Raw genomic sequence first — 20,614 nt, 5'->3', positions numbered from 1 at the left:
CAGCAATGGCCAGGAAAGAGAAAGGCCACAGAGAGTTCTGGATGCAGCCCAGTCCATCACAGGCAAAGCCCTCCCCACCATTGAGTACATTTACATGGAACGCAGCCACAGAAAGCAGCATCTGTCATCAAAGACCCCCACCATCTAGGCCATGTTACTACCATCAGGCAGGAATACAGAAGGCTTATGTCCCACGCGCCCAGGTTCAGGTAAAGTTATTAGTCTACAAGCATCGTGCTCTTGAAATGGTGCGAATAACTCAACTCACCACTACTGGGAACTGATTCTACCACCGACTTACTTTCATGACTCCTTTCAACTCACGTTCTCAGAATAATTTTTAATTTGCACAGTTCATCTTCTTTTGCACATTGGGTTGTATGTCAGTCTTTGCCCGCCTACTTACTTGTATATAATTTATTTATTTTTGCCTGTAAAAGCCTGCAAGCCAAAGAATCTAAAGGGAGTGTACAGAAACGTTATACATACTTTGATAATAAATTTAATTTGCATTTTGAATCCATGCTGAACATTGATCAATCAAAACTAATCCTACATACCAGCAGTTGGTCCAAATCTGCATCTACCTTAGTGATTCAAATGCTTATTCAGATACTTTTTAAGTATTGTTAGAGTATCTGCAGTATATCGAGGTATTTTTGTCACGTGAGGGCTACTTCTGCTTCTATGCTTCCTCTATAGAAGCCTCTGAAACAGCCAGCGAGCATCCTTGGCTATAGTTTAGAGAGCTTCTCGTATCCCAGTCCCAAATTAATAAAGAAACTGAAGTTTTGCTGTGACATTGACCGTAATTGTCCACAGCTTCTGCTATATCTCTGTTGCCCAGAACGAATGAGTCATATATTGTTCTCTTGAGCATGTCAAAAATTGACGCAAGTACAGAGAAGCAGTTTCAGCGACAGGTTACTATCGATGCAATGCTCCTCAGACAGGATGAAGAGATCAATACTCCCCAATGCCATTCAGCTTTACAATTCAACCGCCAGGAGTAAGATAGGTTAAAGTGCCGGGGTTAGGACTCAATGTATTTAAGTAAACTACTTAAGAACTTTTTAAAAGCTATTATTAATGCTTTTTGAGAGGGTGATTTTAGATGCATATCATATTTTTACTGAGTTAAGTATTGTATGTAATTAGTTTTGCTACAATAAGTGTATGGGACATTGGAAAAAATGTTGAATTTCCCCATGGGGATGAATAAAGTATCTATCTATCTATACGTCGATGTTTTGTCATTAAATATTATGCTGGTAAATTCAATGCAAAGTACTTGTGGCAGCAGGAAGTGGGTTTTTTTTTTACAGAAGTATGTGTGCCAGATTTGGCAGCACGAGCCAAGAATAAAATAACTCAGCAGACAGTAGTGGGTCTCTGCCTGACAACATTGTTGGCACCGAGAGCTTGCTGCATGTCAGCACGGTTCTGCTGAACATTGCAGCTGGAGTATGTGGTGCCACTTGCACCTTTGAGTGTATTGGTTGTTTACGCAAACAACACATTTCACTGTGATAAATAAATTTAAATCTGAACACAGCCAGCCATGTTTGCTGCCAGGATGGCTTTGAAGTGGCAGCTTTCCTACCTTATCCTGGTGAAACAATCGCATTTATTGTCCTTTGGGAAAAATCCAATATAGCTGTTCAAAGAATCCAAATGTTGGGTTGTCTCCTCTCGATAACTCTGAAAGGGGATATATGTCCATTTATTTCAAAAGTTTCCTCGTTTTGAACCTGAATCTATCCACCCCAGACTGATAAACAATTATCAGACCATACCATGCACCTAACTGCTACGCTAGGCTCGTGATTTCCTGTACATGGGTGCCTCTGATCTTTCAACCATCAAAGTGGAATCTGTCCCTATTGCATATCAGTTGAAAAAGCACTTCGTCTTCGCCTCTGCTTCATCCTGCAACTTTAATAACAATATTTAACCATTTATATACAATATGTCTGCGATAATATGAACAGCCTGTTTCTAAATGAGGGGGTCCATTATCTCGGTTGTAAATTGGGAAATTTCATCTCTTCCAGCGGCACTTCATGGAATTTTGTTTGCTTACAGAACATATAACCAAGATTCTACAGCCAAAGAAAGTAGAGTTTATGAAGAAAGTGAAATCAACAGTGAAGTGTAAATCAGAAGAAAAAATATTGGTATGTTCTTCATTACTTGAGATGGTCTGACAAGTATTGCTATCATGGAGTATTGGGTTTTAAAGGTATCATTAAGGAAGTGGTGACAGCTCATTGAAGGAATATGCAATGTTTTGTTCCTGTCTTCCTGTACTCAATTAGGCATTGTTTATAATGCCTCAATATGCTGGGATCCTTGCCAATTACACGGTGAAACTCAGCTTCAGTGTTCTTACTTTGATCTCCATTGGTAGATGATAGGATGGCACTTTTTGCCTCCACTGGAAAAAGCACGCAGACAATAAGAGTTAGAGCAGTGGACATGATAACGGTAGATGGAGCACATTCTACCTGGAGACTGGCATCCAGTGGTGACCTGCAAGGATCTATCTGCTGTTTGTGATTCGTAAAAGTAACTTGGACGAGGAAGTGGATGGGTCGGTTAGTAGGTCTGCAGACGGCATGAAGGTTGGTAGTGTTGTGGATGGTGTAGTAGATTATCATAGGTTACGAGGGGACATTGATAGGATGCAGGCCTGGTCGGAGAAGTGCCAGATGGAGTTCAGTTCAGAAAAACGTGAAGGGATGCTCTTTGGAAGGCAGAACCTGAAGAAGGACTACCGGATTAATGGTAGGATTCTTTGCCGCGTGGAGGAACAGAGGGATCTTGGACTCAATGTTATCAATGAAGTTGATAAACTGGCTAAAAAGGTGATTTTGCATTGGCAAGGTAATGTTGCAGCTCCATGAAACTCTGCTTAGACCACATTTGGAGTATTGTGTTTATTTCTAGTCCCCTCATTATAGGAAAGATGTAGAAGCTCTAGATAGTGTACAGAGGAAATCTACCAGGATGTTTTCTAGATTAGAGAGCATGTCTTATGAGGATAGATTGAGTAAACTAGGCTTTTCCCTTTGCAGTGAAGGTGGGTGAAAGGTGACTTGGTAGAGGAGTATGAGGTGATAAGGGACATTGAGAGTGTGGACAGCCAGCACCTTTTTCTTAGGGAAGAAATGACTAATATGAGAGGGTATAATTTCAGGTGATTGGAGGGAAGTATAGGGAGGATGTTGGAGGTAGGTTTTTACACAGATACTGGTGAGTGCATGGACATGCTGCCAGGGCTGGTGATAAAATCTCATACATTCAGGACATTTAAGAAACTCATAGATAGGCACGTGGATGAAAGAAAAATAGAGGGCAACGTGGGGGGGGGAGGTGTGACCTTAGGGTGGGCCGAAGAGCCTGGACAGAGCTATTCTATGTAAATTACAGGGAAATGTAAATTTAAATATATAATTTCAACTTATCACTTGCATTCATCATAGTGCTTAAAATGATTTGTTTCAAATCCTTAAAATGCTTCAGTGAATTCCTGTTTTTAGCTTTCTGAGAACATGCACACGAATTTACATCTTGCTAGCTATTCAGAACTTATCAAAAAAGCAGGTGCAAATAACAGAGAATTTACTATAAGATCTCAACCACAGGTCTTTGATTCTCTCTGGACTGTACTGAGTTTATTGATCTCACTCAGGACATGATAGGAATGCATCGAATGAACGCAGAAACCCAGGCTAAGGAGTGAATAAAAAACAGGGTGTTGCTAGCTAAGAGTTTTTGCAAGAGGACATGACTAAATCATGCATCTGACAAGGCTGTTTAGGTTTATCATCCAACAACCAGGTGACAAGATAGTTGAAATTGGCAGCTATATACAGTTCCTTCAGTTTAAATATCTTTTCTGAGAGGCAAGAGAAAATAAATAAGAAAAGGGAAATCACGATGCATTTTCTGTCAGGCTGTTCCTTATTTTCATTCCAAGAAATGCGTCACATCAGAAACTTGGGTATTTTTGTTACAGGAAATAGTCACCTTTGAAGAAGATGGTAGAGTTTGTCATCAAAATGCTGGTTATGATCTATAACTGTACCTGGCTTGAAGCCCGGGGAGAGTTTGTTCAGCCGATACGCCAGGAAAGAACTAGATTCAAAAAGAATGTTGCGAAAGAGATGAAGTACAGAGGAAAGTCTTTCTACAGCCAATGAAATTCAGAAGGCTGCAGTTGCTGCACATCTGAAATTAAAAACAGTAGATGCAAATATCTTTCAACTGCAGGTCAGGCAGCATCTCCAAAACAAGTAACAAAGTTAATTCCGAAACCCATCTGAAACTTCAATTTTTTAATAACTTCCTCGGTGCTTTAACATTAAAATTAAAAAAAAAAATTATAGTTACTTTCAAAAATTTGTAGTATTTTAATTGTTTCAAAATATCTTGGAATATCCTGCCAAAGGTTGTCTGATGTCCTTTGTACTGGATGTTGAGACCACACTAAGAGCAATGCATAGAGTTCTGGTATTATTATTGAAGGAAGGATATATTTTGCCTTGGAGGCTCACTAGATTTCTTCCTCAGATTTAGAAGATGTTTCAAGATAATGATGGAGCATTGTCTGTGATTTAGAAGAACAAAAAGAACGTCTTTCTCAAATTAAAAATACTGTGTCTGCTTTATGGAGTAGATACCATAATGTTGTTTCCCCAGCCAGGAGAGTCAGGAAGTGGGTCCGTAATCAGAAGGTAGACTGACACGATGAGGGTTTTTGTTTCTGACAATCATGAATCTGTTTGAATCTCTGGATTAAATTGGCCTGAATTGTCCCTACTTACCTCCAGTGTCCTGAGCTGGATGCAGGGGCCCAGTGAGCTGCCCGCCCCTTCCTCCCGAACTGGCATCCAACCAGGCTTAAAAGGCCTCGATGATGAGTAAGCTTGTAACTCTGTAACATTTGGAAACTCTTAAAAAAACCCCACTGCAAATGTTTAAAAATGAGAATTAAATAATTAAAAATTATTAAAGTAAATAATTAACCATTAAAACACCAAGAACTAACTAAAATCATTAAAGTAAGAAAAACGAAAAGGTGCCCTCTCCTAAGCACCATCCTTACACTAACATGGCTACACTGCAGAGGTATTACGGAGGGATGTATATGCCAGCAACTTTCCCTCAGCTCATCACGTGTTTGCAGCGGGCCCCCGTGCTTACGGACAGCGAAACATTGGTAGTTCCCTTTGGAACTAATAGCCACAGCTGACTCAATTCAGCCTCTTAAGCTGTGACAGATTTTTGTGAATGTTGAATGACATGGATTGAGAAGAAAAGCAGAGGAGGGTTGAGTGATCAGAGTAGACTTGACATGTTGATGATAGAGCTACCATAGGTCGCTAAGTCTGTCTCTAGTTTAATCTCTTTTGAAATGGGATTTACGGTGGTCCAGAGGCAGAGCCACCAGAACTGTTGCCTCAGAGCTCCAGTGATCCAGGTTAAATTCTGAACTCTTCTGTCTGTGTAGAGTTTGCACACTCTCCCAGTGACCTCAGGGATTCCAGCTCCTCTGGCCATCCCAAAGATTTGTGGGGGGGGGGGGTAGGATTTTGCCCCATGTAGTGTCTAGTGGGAGCTGAGAGGATTGGCGTTTGGTAGACTTAAGTGTGTTGAGCCAGTTTTTGTGCTGAATGATCGTGAACATTTTATACCCTTCAGTGAAACAAATGAAATTCACAGAGTCGTGATCTACGCAGCTTGGGTCTGTGTGCAGAATCTATGAGATCTTTTGATGGAAATAAGAGTGAGGGTAGATTGTTTCTTGCACTTATTTACATTATCTGCTTTGGACAGGAGTATTGAATTGAGTGTCTTGAGTGAATTTCTGATTTTGCTTAGTAGAATCCAAGTAATGGATAGGAAATAAGTTCTGATAATGCTCATACACAAAGTAGCTAAAGAATTGCCAAATTTTTTTTTATTGTGAGGCTCTGATATTAGGAAGAAAAGCCTCTTTTTTAAAGAATATTTGAAGTGCTGAAGTTTGAGAAGGAAAGAAACGGTCATGATCCTGCTCCCATCTCAGACCTCGTGGGAGAGGGTGAACTTGAAAGCTGATGTCCATAAGGAAAATTTAGTATTATGTGGCAACCAACACTGACCTGGTGTGTTAGATAGCAGACATTGAATTAACTGAATAGATCAGTTTGCCAGTACAGAAATCCAAATATAAATCCTCAGTCTTCAGTGCTTTTAAAATATATACTGAGCAAAAACCGGAATGTATAAAGACATCTGAATGTAGAGACTCAGTTCCTAAAAGTGCAGATTACCACCGTATTTGCAAATCACATACATACATTTCACACCTAATTCCTGCAGTGAAAATAACGTGGAATTGAAAATTTTATTAATATTTACTAAATATGGATGATCTGACCATAAGGTTGATTTAACATTACATCCTGCTTCTCCTGGCCCCAGAAAAGAAACGAAGTTGCTTTGAGTGGAGAAGCCATCTTCCGAGCCTGGTCACTTTTTGTTTCTGGGTTGGAATCTTCAGTGATTCCATTTGCTTCATTTTCAAAATGTGTAGTGAAATCAAATAAGGCATTATCTTTCCATTATTTGGTACACGTGAAGAATCATTTATTTCAGGCAAGGCAAGCGGACTTTTTGATGTTTACAAATGTGGTAGTTCCTAATAAATGCATGGCTAGGCCTGGTGCCAACAAACTCTAGAGATAAATAGGTCATCTGTCTGAGTTGTGAATAGACCAGACTAAGAATATATATCTTACCCAAACCACTGTCAGTATCGATGATGCCAGTACACCAGTAATGAGCACAATTTACTTTGTGGCTCCACTCTATGATAACTTCTGAGAATTAGAAAGGTATTGAGGCTGGTATAGGGGCAGCATTGTTATAGTACATTAATGGAAAGTTGCTGTAAACTTAATCTTGTCATTCTTTGGAAATGCAGTCCACATGTTGTATTATTTTAATTACAAGAGCAACACACAGTAAAAGAGTGAATCTGTTGCTATTTCATAAGATTCAGAGATGATAGTGTGGCTGAAACAGTGGAGGTGTAAGTGTAACTTCAACCTATGATTTCACTTACTTTTCAAACCTTTCCTTATATAGTAAAGGTGGAGCTAATCATATTGTATATTCATGGCTCAAAATAAGTGGCACATATTCTTGCATGCAAATATCAGGTTGCATGGCAGCAAATGAATATACAATGGTTATTTTGGCTGAAAATGTGTCTCAATGAAGCATTACTTCCACTACATTAATTTGCATGCATATTCATATTTAGATTGCAGCACCTGACCTTTGAAATAAGGCACCTAGCTTTCCTGTAGTTGCAGAGCTTCCACGTATTTCAATAAGATCAAAAGGTTGAGAAAAGCATAGGTTAAAGCTGCACTTGTGTCCCTGATTTTGTTCTTCTTTTACAGGAAGCATTAACAATCATATCAGTTACTGCAATACCTGGGTTTTCTAAGCAGAACCTAGATGCTGTGCCAGATTTGAAATAACTGTACAAAAGTTAAGACTGTGACCACAATTTCTAAAGCTCCTTGCAAGGGGCCTTCTAAGCTAAAAAAAAAAACAGATAAGCAATTGTACTACTGTACTTGTGTAACTCATTAAAATTTACTAAAACCGCACGACATTTGGCAACAAGTGCAGAATTACTTTAAACTCAATTGTTATTTACTTGCAACACACACAAAATGCTGGAGGAACTCAGCAGGCCAGGCAGTATCTATGGAAAAAAGTACAGATGACGTTTCAGGCCAAAACCCTTCGAAAGACTCTTGATTGTTATTTACTTGTTGGCTTTGTAACTAAGCTGTCCTATTAACCATTAGAACAGGAATCGGACCTTCAGAAGCTGCAAGAATTCCACAATGCCTTTAACTTGGTAACTATTCTCAGGCCCCGCATTTTCCAGAGCAGTTCAAGTTCCTAACTGAACATTGTTCTGTTCTTATAACATCACTTCCCCAAATTCTACCACTAAATATTTTCTTCAAGATTTTTATTTTTATTAATGAATAAAATTACCAGTGTTAATGCCTTTAGGAAATAGTCCAGGATTTTGATTTTTGTTGAAAATGTGCTAAACTATTTACTTGCAATTTTTGTAGCTGAATGCTCGAGCTTTTTTTAATGAGAGCCTCCATATATTGATTGGAACCTAGAACAGTGGAGCACAGTACAGGCCCTTCAGCCGATGATTTGCGCCGACATTTAATCTACTCCAAGATTAATCTAACCTTCCCTCCTACATATCCTATTTTTCTTTAATCCTATCTAAGAGTCTCTTAAATATCCCTAATGTATCTGCTCTACCAGCACACCAGGCAGTGCATTCCACTCACCTAGCACTCTCCGTGTAAAAAAAAACTACATCTGACACCACCCCCCCCATACCTTCCCCCAATCACCTTAAAGTTATGCCACCTCCCCCACCCCTTGAATTAGCCATTTCCACCCTGGGGGAAAAGTCCAAGTGGTTGAAGTATGCAGCTACTGGGAAACTCCTCCTGAATGACCCTATATAAAACAGATCTATAGTTGTGTGTCAGGGTCTTGGTATTGCATATTAAAAGATAGGAAAACAATCGTAATAATTTATGCAATGCCTTGGGAAGCTTTTGTATGTTAAAGGGAAATATGAAGGCCTGACTATTTTGGGAAAAATTCTGCGTGTTCAACTTGAATGATAGGCTGAACATTTTTTTTTAAGCTAACTACATTATGGATCAAATAGACAATTGAAAGGCAGTATTTTATTCTTGAATTTTAGATCGGAATTGGTTTATTATTGTCACTTGTACTGAGGTAGAGTGGAAAAAGCACCTTCCATACAGATCAATTCATTATAACAGTGCATGGTAGTACAAGGTTAAAAAAGAGTGCAGAGTGAAGTGTTGCATTTATCGAGACGGTGCAATGCAAATAGACTAAAAGGTGCAAGGTCATAAGGAAATAGAGGTCAAGACCCTATCTTATCACACTTTCAATAGCAGTGGGAAAGAAGCTGTCTTTGTTGGTACATGCTTTCAGCATTTGCATCTTCATCTGGATGGGATGAAGCCAAAGGAGAGAATGGCCAGGGTGGGTGGGTGAAGTCTTTTAGTGGCTAGCTTACTGAGGCAGATAGGGTCCATGGAGGGGATGCTGACTCCTTGATGTGCTGAACTCTGCCCCCAAATCTGTGGTCACAGGTAGAGTTTCTGGAAAAGGTGCATTGATTAAAAGTTGGTAATGGGCAGAGAGGACACGTTAAATTTCCTTAGCCTCCTGAGGAAGTAGAAGTGCCGCTGAGCTTTCTTGCTTGTGGAGTCTATGTGGTTTGACCTTCATTCCCAGGAGCTTGTAGATTTCAACCGTCTCAACCTCAGTGCCACTTGATGCAGGAGCATCTGCACTTCTTCTTGAAGTAAATGACCAGCTCTTTTGTTTTGCTGACCCTGAGAGAAAGGTTGTTGTCATGACAGCAAACCACTAGGCTCTCTATCACTTTCCTATACTCCAGTTTAATGCTGTTTGAGATGCGGCCTACTGCACTGGCCCCATCTGCAAACTTGTAGATGGAGTTAGACCACAACCTGGCCAAGTGTCGTGCGTACGTCGGGAGCGGAGTGTGGGGGGGGGGGGGGAGTGGGGTGGGGAGTCAAGGATGCAGACTTCTGGGGTAAAAGTGTTGCCTCTTACCCTTACTGATTGTGGTCTGTTGGCCAGGAAGCCAAGGATCCGTTGCAAAGAGAGCTGTTGAAATGGAGGTGGGAGACGGGTTTGCTTGGAATTATAGTAACGAAGGTGGAGCTGAACTCAGTAGTGTTAGTGTCTTTACTGTCCAGATGCTCCAGAGGTAAATGTAGGGCTAGTGAGGTGATGTCTGTCATAGACCTGAAACAGTCTGCTGAGTTCATCTACTGGAAATATACTGGAATAGTCCATTGTAGAAACCTCCAGAGAATGGAATGAGAAGTCCCTTTTGGACAATTACTTAACATTCTACCAAATTATCCTGATTAATGAGAAAATTTGTTATTTCTTCAATCTGAGAAATGAAGCATCCTAATGTAAAGGGACTGCTGAATGCTTGCTGTTTCTGAAGATCTAATTGCCTCCAGTGAAAGCCCTACTTATGTGAGATTGCTGTCCTTGGACTACAGTTCAACATTCAACACCATAATTCCATCCAGGCTCGACAGAAAGCTTAGAGACCTTGGTCTTGACCCTACCTTGTACAGCTGGATCCTGGACTTCCTGACAGATTGCTAGCAGGTGGTAAGAGTGGGCTCCCTCACCTCCACCCCTCTGCCCCTCAACACAGGTGCCCCTCAGGGCTGTGTACTAAGTCCACTCCTTTACTCCCTGTATACCCATGACTGTGTCACCACCCACAGCTCTAAGCTGTTAATTAAATTTGCTGACAACACTACATTGATTGGCCTAATGTCAAACAATAACGAGGTGGCTTACAGGGAAGGAGTCACCTTTCTGACACAGTGGTGTCAAGAAAACAACCTCTCCCTCAATGTCGCAAAAACAAAGGGACTGCTTGTGGAATATAGGAGGAAAGGAGATGGGCTAACCCCTATAGACATCAATGGATCTGGCGTTGAGAGGGTGAACAGCTTCAAGTTCCTCGGCATCCACATCACCGAGGATCTCACATGGTCTGTACACACTGGCTGTGTGGTGAAAAAGGCACAACAGCCTCTTTCAACTCAGACGGTTGAGGAAGTTTGGTATGGGCCCCCAAATCCTAAGACCTTTCTACAGAGGCACAATTGACAGCACCCTGACTGACTAATTTAGACAGTGAGTAAACAGTTAATCACAAAGCTTTAACAAAGTTGGAGATGTTCAAGGTTTGTTAATGATAAAACAATTGGAGTACATATTGCTGATTCCAACTAAACTTCTCTGTATCCCCTTTGAGATGTTTTCTGAGATTAATCGGATGACTTTTCTGGAAATGATTTCCATGAATTATTTCAGTTGATTGTTTATGAATCATATTTTTGGTGATTGTTGGCTAGACAAGTGCATCGTATCCTTAAGATTGCTATCTGCAAACTTACAGCTTTTAGACAATCAAAACTCCAGGAGATTGAACTTGAAAATTAAATTAAGGTTCTACTTACAGTTGGCTGGGAGAAAATTACTAGTTTTGCTAGTTTTATAATACATCCATCAAAGGCTGTCATTTTGAATGACGTTGATTTAATACAGTTAAGAACAATTTCTGCAAATGCTTGAACTCTTCAATCGGCTTTATAGGAAACCGGATTGAGCAATTTATAATTTTGAAATATAAGAAACAGAGATGAGGCCTTGTGTTTGTATTGGGAATATCTTGGACAAGTCAGGATGAAGCAGAAAGCAGCAGGGAGCTGTGTAATTTGCAACTAAGCACCCCTACAGTATTTCTTTTGTCCTAGGCTAGAAAGGGTGATGTTTGCAGCTTAACAATAATATACTGGTGAAATATAGGTGAAGAGTTTACACTAAAGCTCGATTGGCCTGTGCTTTTATTTTGTCAGAATGGTTGTACGGGTGATCATGGCTATGCTGTCAGTTCCCAATTGCAGATTTGGAGGTGTATGTTTGTGTACTCAATGACTTGGTACTGGACAAAAGTAGAACATGGAAAGTATGCTTTGCACTGTCTGTGGCAATTATGTTAAGTTGGGAAAATCAAAGTCCTTGTCATTGGTTGTGATGATATTGGAAAGCAAAAAATTGCTGATGGGATCTGGGTCTTCAGGATACTGCTAAAGAGTAAAAGCCAAAAATAACCCAAGGCCTCAAGTTGAATAAATCTCTTGATAACTTTTCTCGTCTTGTTCAAATGGCTTCATGATCTCCCAACTCAATCTCTATAATCTATTCTATTCGTACAGCCATCCAAAACATGTGTTCCTCCGACTTGGATTTATTTTGTGTTTTCATTTTTCTTTGTCCCATCAGCCATGAATGCACTAAGCATTGGAATTACTGCCCTAAAAGCTTCCCTTTACTTCCCCTTAAAATACTGGTTAAAGCTAGTGCTTTCACTTTCCTTTTTTGCTATTGGCAATTTGTGCTTACTTAAAATGACTAAGGATGATTTACAAAGTCATGTATGCTTTATAATGTGGTTTAGAGTTTGATAGCTTGCAGAAAGTTATGTAGTTTTATTCATTAAAATGTCATTAATTGTTCACCCTTTTGTCAGCCTTAATATGAAGTACATGAGTTGAATGAGCAACAACAAGGATCTGCGCTCCTTTGACAACCCAGCTGGATTATGGGCAAAATGAGGGGCTACCACAACATGGAAAATGTTTGTCATAGCAAAACATCTGTAATTAAAATATTAGAGTTTGGTTAATTAATTTAGATCAACTACTCATATTTATGAGAAAGTCGGAGAGGAGCATGAGCTTAGATCTTGTTATTTCACTTGTGATAAGGCAGAGTTATGTTGGAATAAAGGGTCAGGGTCTACGTAGGCTGATTGGGACATTGGATATTTTCCTGGCCATTCCTGTTTTGTGTATTTTGTCTCTCCGGCAGCTGGTTTTCGATCTGTAACTTACTGGCATGCTTCTTCACGTTTCAGGCCTGTACAGCATGGCGGGCGTTCTTATTGCCCAACCGGATTCCTACTAAGGTAAGCTCTAGAGATTTTTTACCGTCTTCTCTCTTTTCCCATTCTTTGCATGCTGCAGCTCTTCACACTGCTTTTGATCATTTTAATATTTAAACGGTTTAGCTAAAAGTCGATCTACTTTAATATGACAGTGCCCCAAAGCCTGTGAGCGATTATCCAGTGTGGTAAATGTGATCGATATTTTATTGATTTTTTTCCCTCTATTAAGTGATCGTTGCATTTGAGAAATATCCAGCCAGATGATTGTGAAGTATATTAAAATTACACAGGTAGCACCTTTGCCAAGGTGGTGTATTGCAGTCACTTCACTCTCCTCTGGATAAAGTAAATTAAAATAGAGTCACTGGGGGCGCAGAAACTGGCATCTTGGCCCACTACTATCTTCTTTTAACTCTTTACTCCTTACCCCGAAACTTTGCCTTATGGTTGCCTTTATAATTATTTTTTCCTCAATATTTGACCATCTGAAAGAGTATTTGATAAATTTGAGTTTTCTAAAAGTCAGTGTGAAGTTTATTGTTGCCTGACTGTACAGATATAAAAGCAAATGAAACAATGTTCTTACTGACCACAATGCACCCACACGTTATATCTCACACACAGCACATAAACCAAAATATTATACTCTAAGTAAGTTAATAAAATATAATTAAAATGCCTGTAGTAAAGCGCAGCGCAGGTAAACAGTAGAGTTAACGACTCACTATCCTAGGGACGAGAGCTCGGTGGTGGCAGGGTGTACATTAGTCTCACGGCCCGAGGGAAGAAGCTGCTTCTAGTCCTGATGCTCCTGTACCTCCTTCCTGACAGTAGTGAATCAAAGGGGTGTGGGAGGGGTCCTCCACAATGTTTTGGGCTCTTCATCTACCATGCTCTGGTAAATCTCACAAATAGGGGGTGGGAGACTACGAGGATGCTCTCGGTGGTTTTTACTGCTCTCTGTAAGATCTTGTGGTGTGATGCTTTGCAGCTTCCGTACCTCACAATGCTACAGCCAGACAGGACACTCTCGCTGGTGCTCCGGTAGAACGTTGTTCGAGTGGGGGCGGGGAGCCTCGCATGCCCCAATCTCCTCACGCTGCTGTGCCATTTTGACTAGTGACGAGGTGTCGTGGGTCCGGGTTAGCTCGGGTGTCATGTGCACACCCAGGAACTTTGTGCTCTTCACTCTCTCTGTGGCAGAGCCATTGATGTACAATGGAGAGTGGTCCATCTATGCTTTCTTGAAGGCCACAATCGTCTCTTTTGACTTGTCGGCATTCTCACCCCGTCTGACAGCGTCTCTATCTCCTCTCTGTATTGCTGCTGATGATTTCAGTCACTGTCGTATCATCAGCAAGCTTGATGATGTGGTTTGAGTGGGATCTGGCAGTGCAGGAGTGAGTCAGCAGTGTGAAGAGCAGTGGACTGAGCCCACAACCCTGGGGGGCACCAGTGCTCAAGTGATGGGGCTTGAGGTGTTGCTGCCAACTTGGATTGACAGAGTCTTTCCATCAAGAAGTCCAAGATCCAGTAATAAAGAGGGCTGTTGAGTCTCGACAAGAGCAGTCTACCCACCAGCTTTTGAAGGATTCACGTGTTCAACACTGAGCTGAAGTCGATAAACGGTACCCTGGCACATGAGGGATAATTTTCTAGGTTGGTCAATCCGGCTCCTCCTCCTCCAGCCTGCTAGCTGGCTACTTTAACAGCTCACTGACGCAGTAGATCTCCTGTACCTGAAGTTCTTGTAGTCCAGTATAGTCTTGCGATGATAAAAAACACATATAACAAAGAAAAAAATCACTTTTGGTTGGCCCCAAGAGGCCGCTGCATTCGAACACACCACCATCTTACTGTGAGTGTTATGTTCCCCTCACAGTTGTGATTAAATCCCACTCCACAAGATCTAGGCTGACATTTCAGGGCAACACTGAGAAAAGACTTGGAAGTGCTCTAGGGATCATAACCGTGATGATGATGAGAAAGCAGGGAAAGGTTTCTGGGATGTAAAAAATTGATGTTAAGGTTTGTTGGTTGTCCATCTATCGTTAACAGCAGGGTGTCTTTGTTTTAAATTCTTTCACCAATCATTGAAGTTTGGAGACTGGTTGGTGGAGGATCATCAGGATTAGAAAGGTTATTGTAAAGTCTGATGTTATGCGGTTTGTTCGTTCACGGGGAGAAAAATGAAAGAATAGTAAAAATAACGTTAGTGAAGCTTTCCTGTTTTTTTGAGTAATAAAGCTGTTACTATCGAAAGCTGAAGGGATGGGCACTTTAGTTTCACAGCCCAGCTCACTAATTTCCTGAGGTATGTGGCTGGTCCCTCGATGAACCCTTTGTAGAAGCTTCAGCATGTAGTGAAATGAATTCTTGGTATCCACCTACTGACAAGTAAGGATCATTTCTGAAGAATAAGCAATTTCTTTGCAGCTAAGTCACTGAAATATCGAAACAACATCCTGCTTCGATGTAAGTGAATAATCCTGAGCTTTGAATACCAGCAACTGAGCAAAGGCCTTACAGTTCTAAATTTACACAATCTTGGAACAATATATTGTCATGTGCAGCGAGTTGCAGATGCTGCATGCAGTAAATATTCTGTAGTAGAAAACCACAGCTCTGAGCAGGCAGGTGGGCATGCTTCAAAGAGCCCACAGTTTTCTTTTTATAAACACCAGCACCAAATGCAATCAAGGATAAGGATGCATACTAAATAAACATCAAGGTTCCTGTTAAAATGTGCTGTTGTCCAGACTAAATAACATGAAGTGGAAGAGATTTGTTCCCTGAGGTGTAAGCACAATGAAGAGTAAAAGCAAAGGTCTCTGAAAACGTACACACGGGACGATTCATCACTGCAGACATGCACACTTACAGGTAGGTTTCTTTACTTGCTGGTTTTTGTCAAGCTCTGCGGTATGTCTATAGTGTAGTACAAGGTGCAAAGTGACTCCTTTGTAACCTGCATTGAATGAGCCGTATGGAAAGTGAAAAATAGATTCTAATGCATTGACCTCTTCTGTTGGTATCAATCTGTGTAGGCAATTATTCTGAATTTCAACTGTAACACCAAAAATGGTTATATTTGTTTCTGAGTAGAGGTCTGAATATATAGCTTATTTCTAATATTGCTTACCCTGCAGCTTGATCTCCCTTTATTTCAGGAGGGAAATAAACATAACTGCTTATTTCTACCAAATGGGAACATGGCCCACATCTCATCATGTTCCAGTTCAGTGTCATATTCGCTGGTGTAAGCATAACTGCCTTTCTTACAATGGTAAATACTCCTTAACTCTGCTTAAATAGCAGTACAGGACCTTGTGACATCTTAATGTATCGAACCAACGCTTCTCTTAAAAATATGGTTGGTCTCCTTATCTGCAGATCATATTTAAATCTGCATCACAGTTCCATCAGCTCTTTGTGCAATGGACCAGTATTCAAATATAATCCTCAACTTCCTTTGAAAATGTACTTTTTGGGCTACAGCATTATTCAGTCTACAGTTCAAACCTGCATGAAATAAATAATTCATGCCCTCTCTGTCAAGGATAGAGATCTTCAATAATTCCTCATGGAGGCCATAGTCAGCTGGAAAGAACTCTGAGGCATTGCCACCAAAGTTGCCTCCTCTAGTTTCTAGTTGCAAATAATGAACCGGAAGGTCTGCCACTCCATCAATGTTCGCTCGTGAATAATTACCAACAGCATTATGTAGATCTGCGCTCAGTTTCCTGGTAGTCTCATAGTGCCACCACGCAGCAGTGGGTGATTGTGAGCCTATAGCGAGAAGGAGAATTAAGAGGGTTGCGATTGAGGGGAATTCGTGTACAGTAAGGTTGGGAGAAAGAACTATTTGGAATACTGGAGCTGGGACTTCCGGTAGCCAGCCCTAATGAAGCAAAATAAAGCTCAGGAGATATAGTTCTCAGCCATGCTGTCCAGGTCAAGCTGTTTGGTACACTGGGCTGATGTTCAGAAGGTGCTGCTGCAGCATTGATGTCTGCCTGAGGTGAGGCAACCATGTTTTTGTGCCTACTCCATCGTTACCTCTGCTTTGACTAAGAAGCCAAATCTTTCTTATTTTAGTTTTTCCTTAATGTATTAACATTCCTAAATTGTCAGGGTTAAGTGTTTACAAATTAATGAAGGGCAAAGTGCTTAACATCAGTGCTTAACCAAACATTTATAATGTCAATGATTGGAAAAAGAGACACATTACAATTTTAAACTCAGTAATTTAGATTTTTAAACTACTTCAAATACAAGCAATTTCACTCACTGATAATTAATAATATCTCTGCATTATATAAAGATCCTGAAATACAAGGAGAGAAAAACTGATTATTTTCAGGTCATTGATTTAACATTAGATCAAGAGTTGTAATGATAACCCATCTTTATTTCCTAGCAATGTCTTTTTAGGACCAAGTAATGAAAATTTCATTCTCTGTACTTTCAGTTATACAGACACTACTTATTATTTAAAATTACTAGTCTACCATCAAAATCTTTACTGGAAAGGATGATTTTGATTCTGCATATTTAACAGAAACTCCTCACTTTCTTCAGAATTTTGAAACAGTGTGAAACATTTTTTTTTGGTTTTCTCAGGCAAACAATTGACTTTCACTCAGCTATTGCCTCCTGCCAAGCAGTAGGAAATAGCATTCAATTCTGCATCTATTATTAAGTTCTTCTATTAAAAATCTGTAATTTTATTTTCAAGCCTACTCATAATAAATGGGACAGTGTGCACTATGTTAAATCTGTATCATGCATCCACATAACAGACAATAAAACTTAACTTTATAATAACAGAAACAGTTTTATGTTTGCAAGGCAGACAGAATAACACTTTCATTTTACCTATACCACGCTATTGGCTAGAAATCTTCCTGCAGGAATATGCAAATATATTTAACTGTTAATTCCCTTTGGGGTTGCTAGAAAATCATGGTCAGCTCATAAATGAAGTACACAGTAAGTGAAATTTAATCATTAAAATGGTAAACACTTAGAGCAATGATGGGGGACCTTTACTTACCCCATTGCCCCTTTAAAGATAATCTATGGTTCAAATTGAACCCATGCTTTCCCTCCAATAAAAATAAAATTCTGAGATATGTGGCTGTAATTTCTGTTTTGATAAAATTTGGAAATCTTTTGTACCTTCCCTACTAGGTGTGTGTATTAAGTACAAATACCACATTGGGAGGCAAGTTTTCTTATAATCCCATGAGCTCACCTTCAATTAGCTTAGTATTCTTTTGCACATGTAAATGACAGTTATGGCTGAAACCATCAGAGTAAACACGTGAAGCGATAAGGATGAAGTTCACGGCTCCAGAATTAACTGTTAGATTTCCTGATTTCCATTGACGGACCATTGCTTGTGCTTTTCACCGATCAACATTCGTCTTTCCGTTGCAGCCCTTCTCTCAGTTCTTACAATTCTTCTATCTGCCTTTGTTCTCAGGTGGAAAGTTCCTTCAGCTACTTGGAAATCAATGCCATTGACGCTGCTGATCACAGTCAGGTAAGCACTATCAAAATCCCCTTACTAACACAGGAGTGTTGTAAAGTAAAACATTTCCCTACAGCAATTTGATTACTTAATATAAAGTTCAAAGTAAATTTATTATTAAATCATACTCAGTAAATCCAAGAACCATAATTGAATCGCTGAAAGACAATACTCAGCAGGCGGACAATTGGCAATGCGCAAAATGCAACCGACTCAGTAAATGCAAAAGAGAAAGCAATCAAAATAATAAATAAATATCGAAAACATGAGATGAAGAGTCATTGAAAATGTGTCCATTGGTGGCAGGAGCAGTTCGGTGATGAGATAAGTGAAGTTGAGTGAAGTTATCACCACTGGTTCAAGAGCCTGATGGTTGAGGGATAATAACTGTTCCTGAACCTGGGGGTGTGAGTCCCAGGTCTCCTGTACATTTTTCCTGATGGCAGCAGTAGCGAGAATAGAGAATGATCTGGTGGTCTCTGATGGTGGATGTTGCCCATAATAATGTGCTCAGTAGAGAGAAGGGCTTTACCCATGATGGACTGGGTCAAATCCACTGGTTTTTGTAGGATTTGCCATTCAAGGGCACTGGTGTTTCCGTACTGGGCTGTGATGCAACCAGTCGATATACTCTCCACAACACATCTATAAAAGTGTGTCAAAACCACTAAAATGTTATCATAGGTTGTCAGTCCTAAAAAGATAAAATCTTGTGAAAACTCTTAGGTGGCCTCTGTATGATCAACTTGCTGTCACATTTTAAATCATATTTTCCATCTGAGTTGTGAAATGTCAAAAGCAGGTATTTGTTGGATGTTATGGTTAAACTTAACTGAAATTTGTTTTTCTTTACATATTACTAAAGGTATAGAACGTATTTTATTGCTTTAATTTGAAGTTATCAAAGATGATCCCTCATTAAAATGAAATATAGGATATGCAGCAGGTTAAATACAATAATCTTCTGGAACAGAGTTGACTATTTTGAATATATTGATGCAAGATCACGCCAGGAGCTGCAAGACACTGTTGCAACACCTTCAAAGTGCTGTCCTGATCTGATGAAGGGTCTCGGCCCAAAATGTCAACTGCACTCTTTTCCATTGATGCTACCTGACCTGCTGAGTTCCTCCGGCATTTTGTGAGTTTTGCTTGGATTTCCAGCATTTGCAGATTTTCTCTTGTTTGTGAAGAAACTGTTGCAGTTCCTTCTGACGTACTTCCTCATATCTTCCTTAAAGGCACTAAGCTGAAGCTTTTTGCATCACTATCTGCTTCCACATTCCGTAAATACAGATGGTTAAAACTGTTCTGAATAAAGGAAGAAATTTTGCTTGTTAGGAATAATTGCATAAGAAAGCTCTGCTTTGATTCGTCAAAATAAGTTTAACACGAAAATGCATATAGACTTCATCTGAACGTGTAGGTCTTTATGGACGAAAGTGCAACAGTCTAAAAATTTCAACAAGGTAAGACGCCGTGTTTACCTTTAAATATTAATGTATTGTTTCAGTCACCATTTCCAATTATCAATGGCCTTGTAAAGCGCTCTACAATCTTGTTTACAGTCACACTTCATGATTATACAATATATTTAATTATACTGTGCTGTGATGTAAACCTGATTTGAAAAAAAAGCCAAAAATCATGACTCTACAGAATCTAGAAGAACTAATAGTCACTGTTTTTCTATAGAATATCAAAGAAGACATTCTAATGTTGATTCAACTACTGCATGCATTTTCGCATTTCTGAAATTCAGAAAGTAAATGAAAACCTACCATTGGAACTGGATCTTAAGAAGATTTCATAGAAGTTAGTTTTGTGCATGATCTTATCCCATTAGCAAAATATTATGACCTCTGAATTTGTCATTTTAGAGACTGGGGAAAGCTGACTCCAGATGATGTAGCTTGCATGAGGAGACCCATAAACAAGTATTTGTAGTACTGATGGTAAAGACTCATTGATTCAAGAGTTTAAGTTACATTTTTTTTGTCTTGAGAGACTAAAGATGGAGGAAATTGTGATTTTTAAATGAATTTTAATAATATACATGAAATTTTTAAATGTCTTGTATAGAACTGAAACAGTATTCATAAACAGAGAGCCTTTAATATTACTGTCAGCTTATTCATAGGAGGATAGAGTAAATTGTATATTTTTCAGCGAGAGTGCAGAGTTATAAATTAATTATAGCTTTTAGAGTTTAGTACTAGATATGATTTTACTTCCAGACAATTTATTTCTTTACCTTGTATGTTTGTCCCTTTCTGGTTTTCATTTGAAGGTAATGATGTGTTTTTGAGTATGATAAATGATACTGCTGGTTCTGTCTCTGCTGAACATGACAATAATTTACGTTGAAATCTTGGCATAGTCTGCCAGCTATTTAATTGTGGACCTTATGAGATAAAAAT

At 39.6% G+C, this 20,614-nt stretch overlaps 1 protein-coding gene across 2 annotated transcripts in view; it reads left to right on the top strand.

The window, feature by feature from the left end:
• carmil2 (capping protein regulator and myosin 1 linker 2) overlaps positions 1-20,614 on the top strand; it is a 151,205-nt gene that overhangs the window by 7,267 nt on the left and 123,324 nt on the right. Inside the window, exons 2-4 of one of the 2 annotated variants that reach the window (XM_073069923.1) lie at positions 2,086-2,177; positions 12,629-12,679; positions 18,147-18,206. In XM_073069923.1, the coding sequence (XP_072926024.1) occupies positions 2,086-2,177; positions 12,629-12,679; positions 18,147-18,206 (203 nt within the window). Of the gene's footprint in view, positions 1-2,085; positions 2,178-12,628; positions 12,680-18,146; positions 18,207-19,481; positions 19,664-20,614 lie in introns of those variants that run through there. The other variant, XM_073069924.1, reaches the window with a different exon arrangement.

Source organism: Hemitrygon akajei, chromosome 17, assembly GCF_048418815.1.
Source record: "Hemitrygon akajei chromosome 17, sHemAka1.3, whole genome shotgun sequence".
NCBI classification, from domain to species: domain Eukaryota; kingdom Metazoa; phylum Chordata; class Chondrichthyes; order Myliobatiformes; family Dasyatidae; genus Hemitrygon; species Hemitrygon akajei.
The sequence above is the reverse complement of the archived record's forward strand: the minus strand, read 5'-3'. Positions and strand labels throughout refer to the sequence as shown.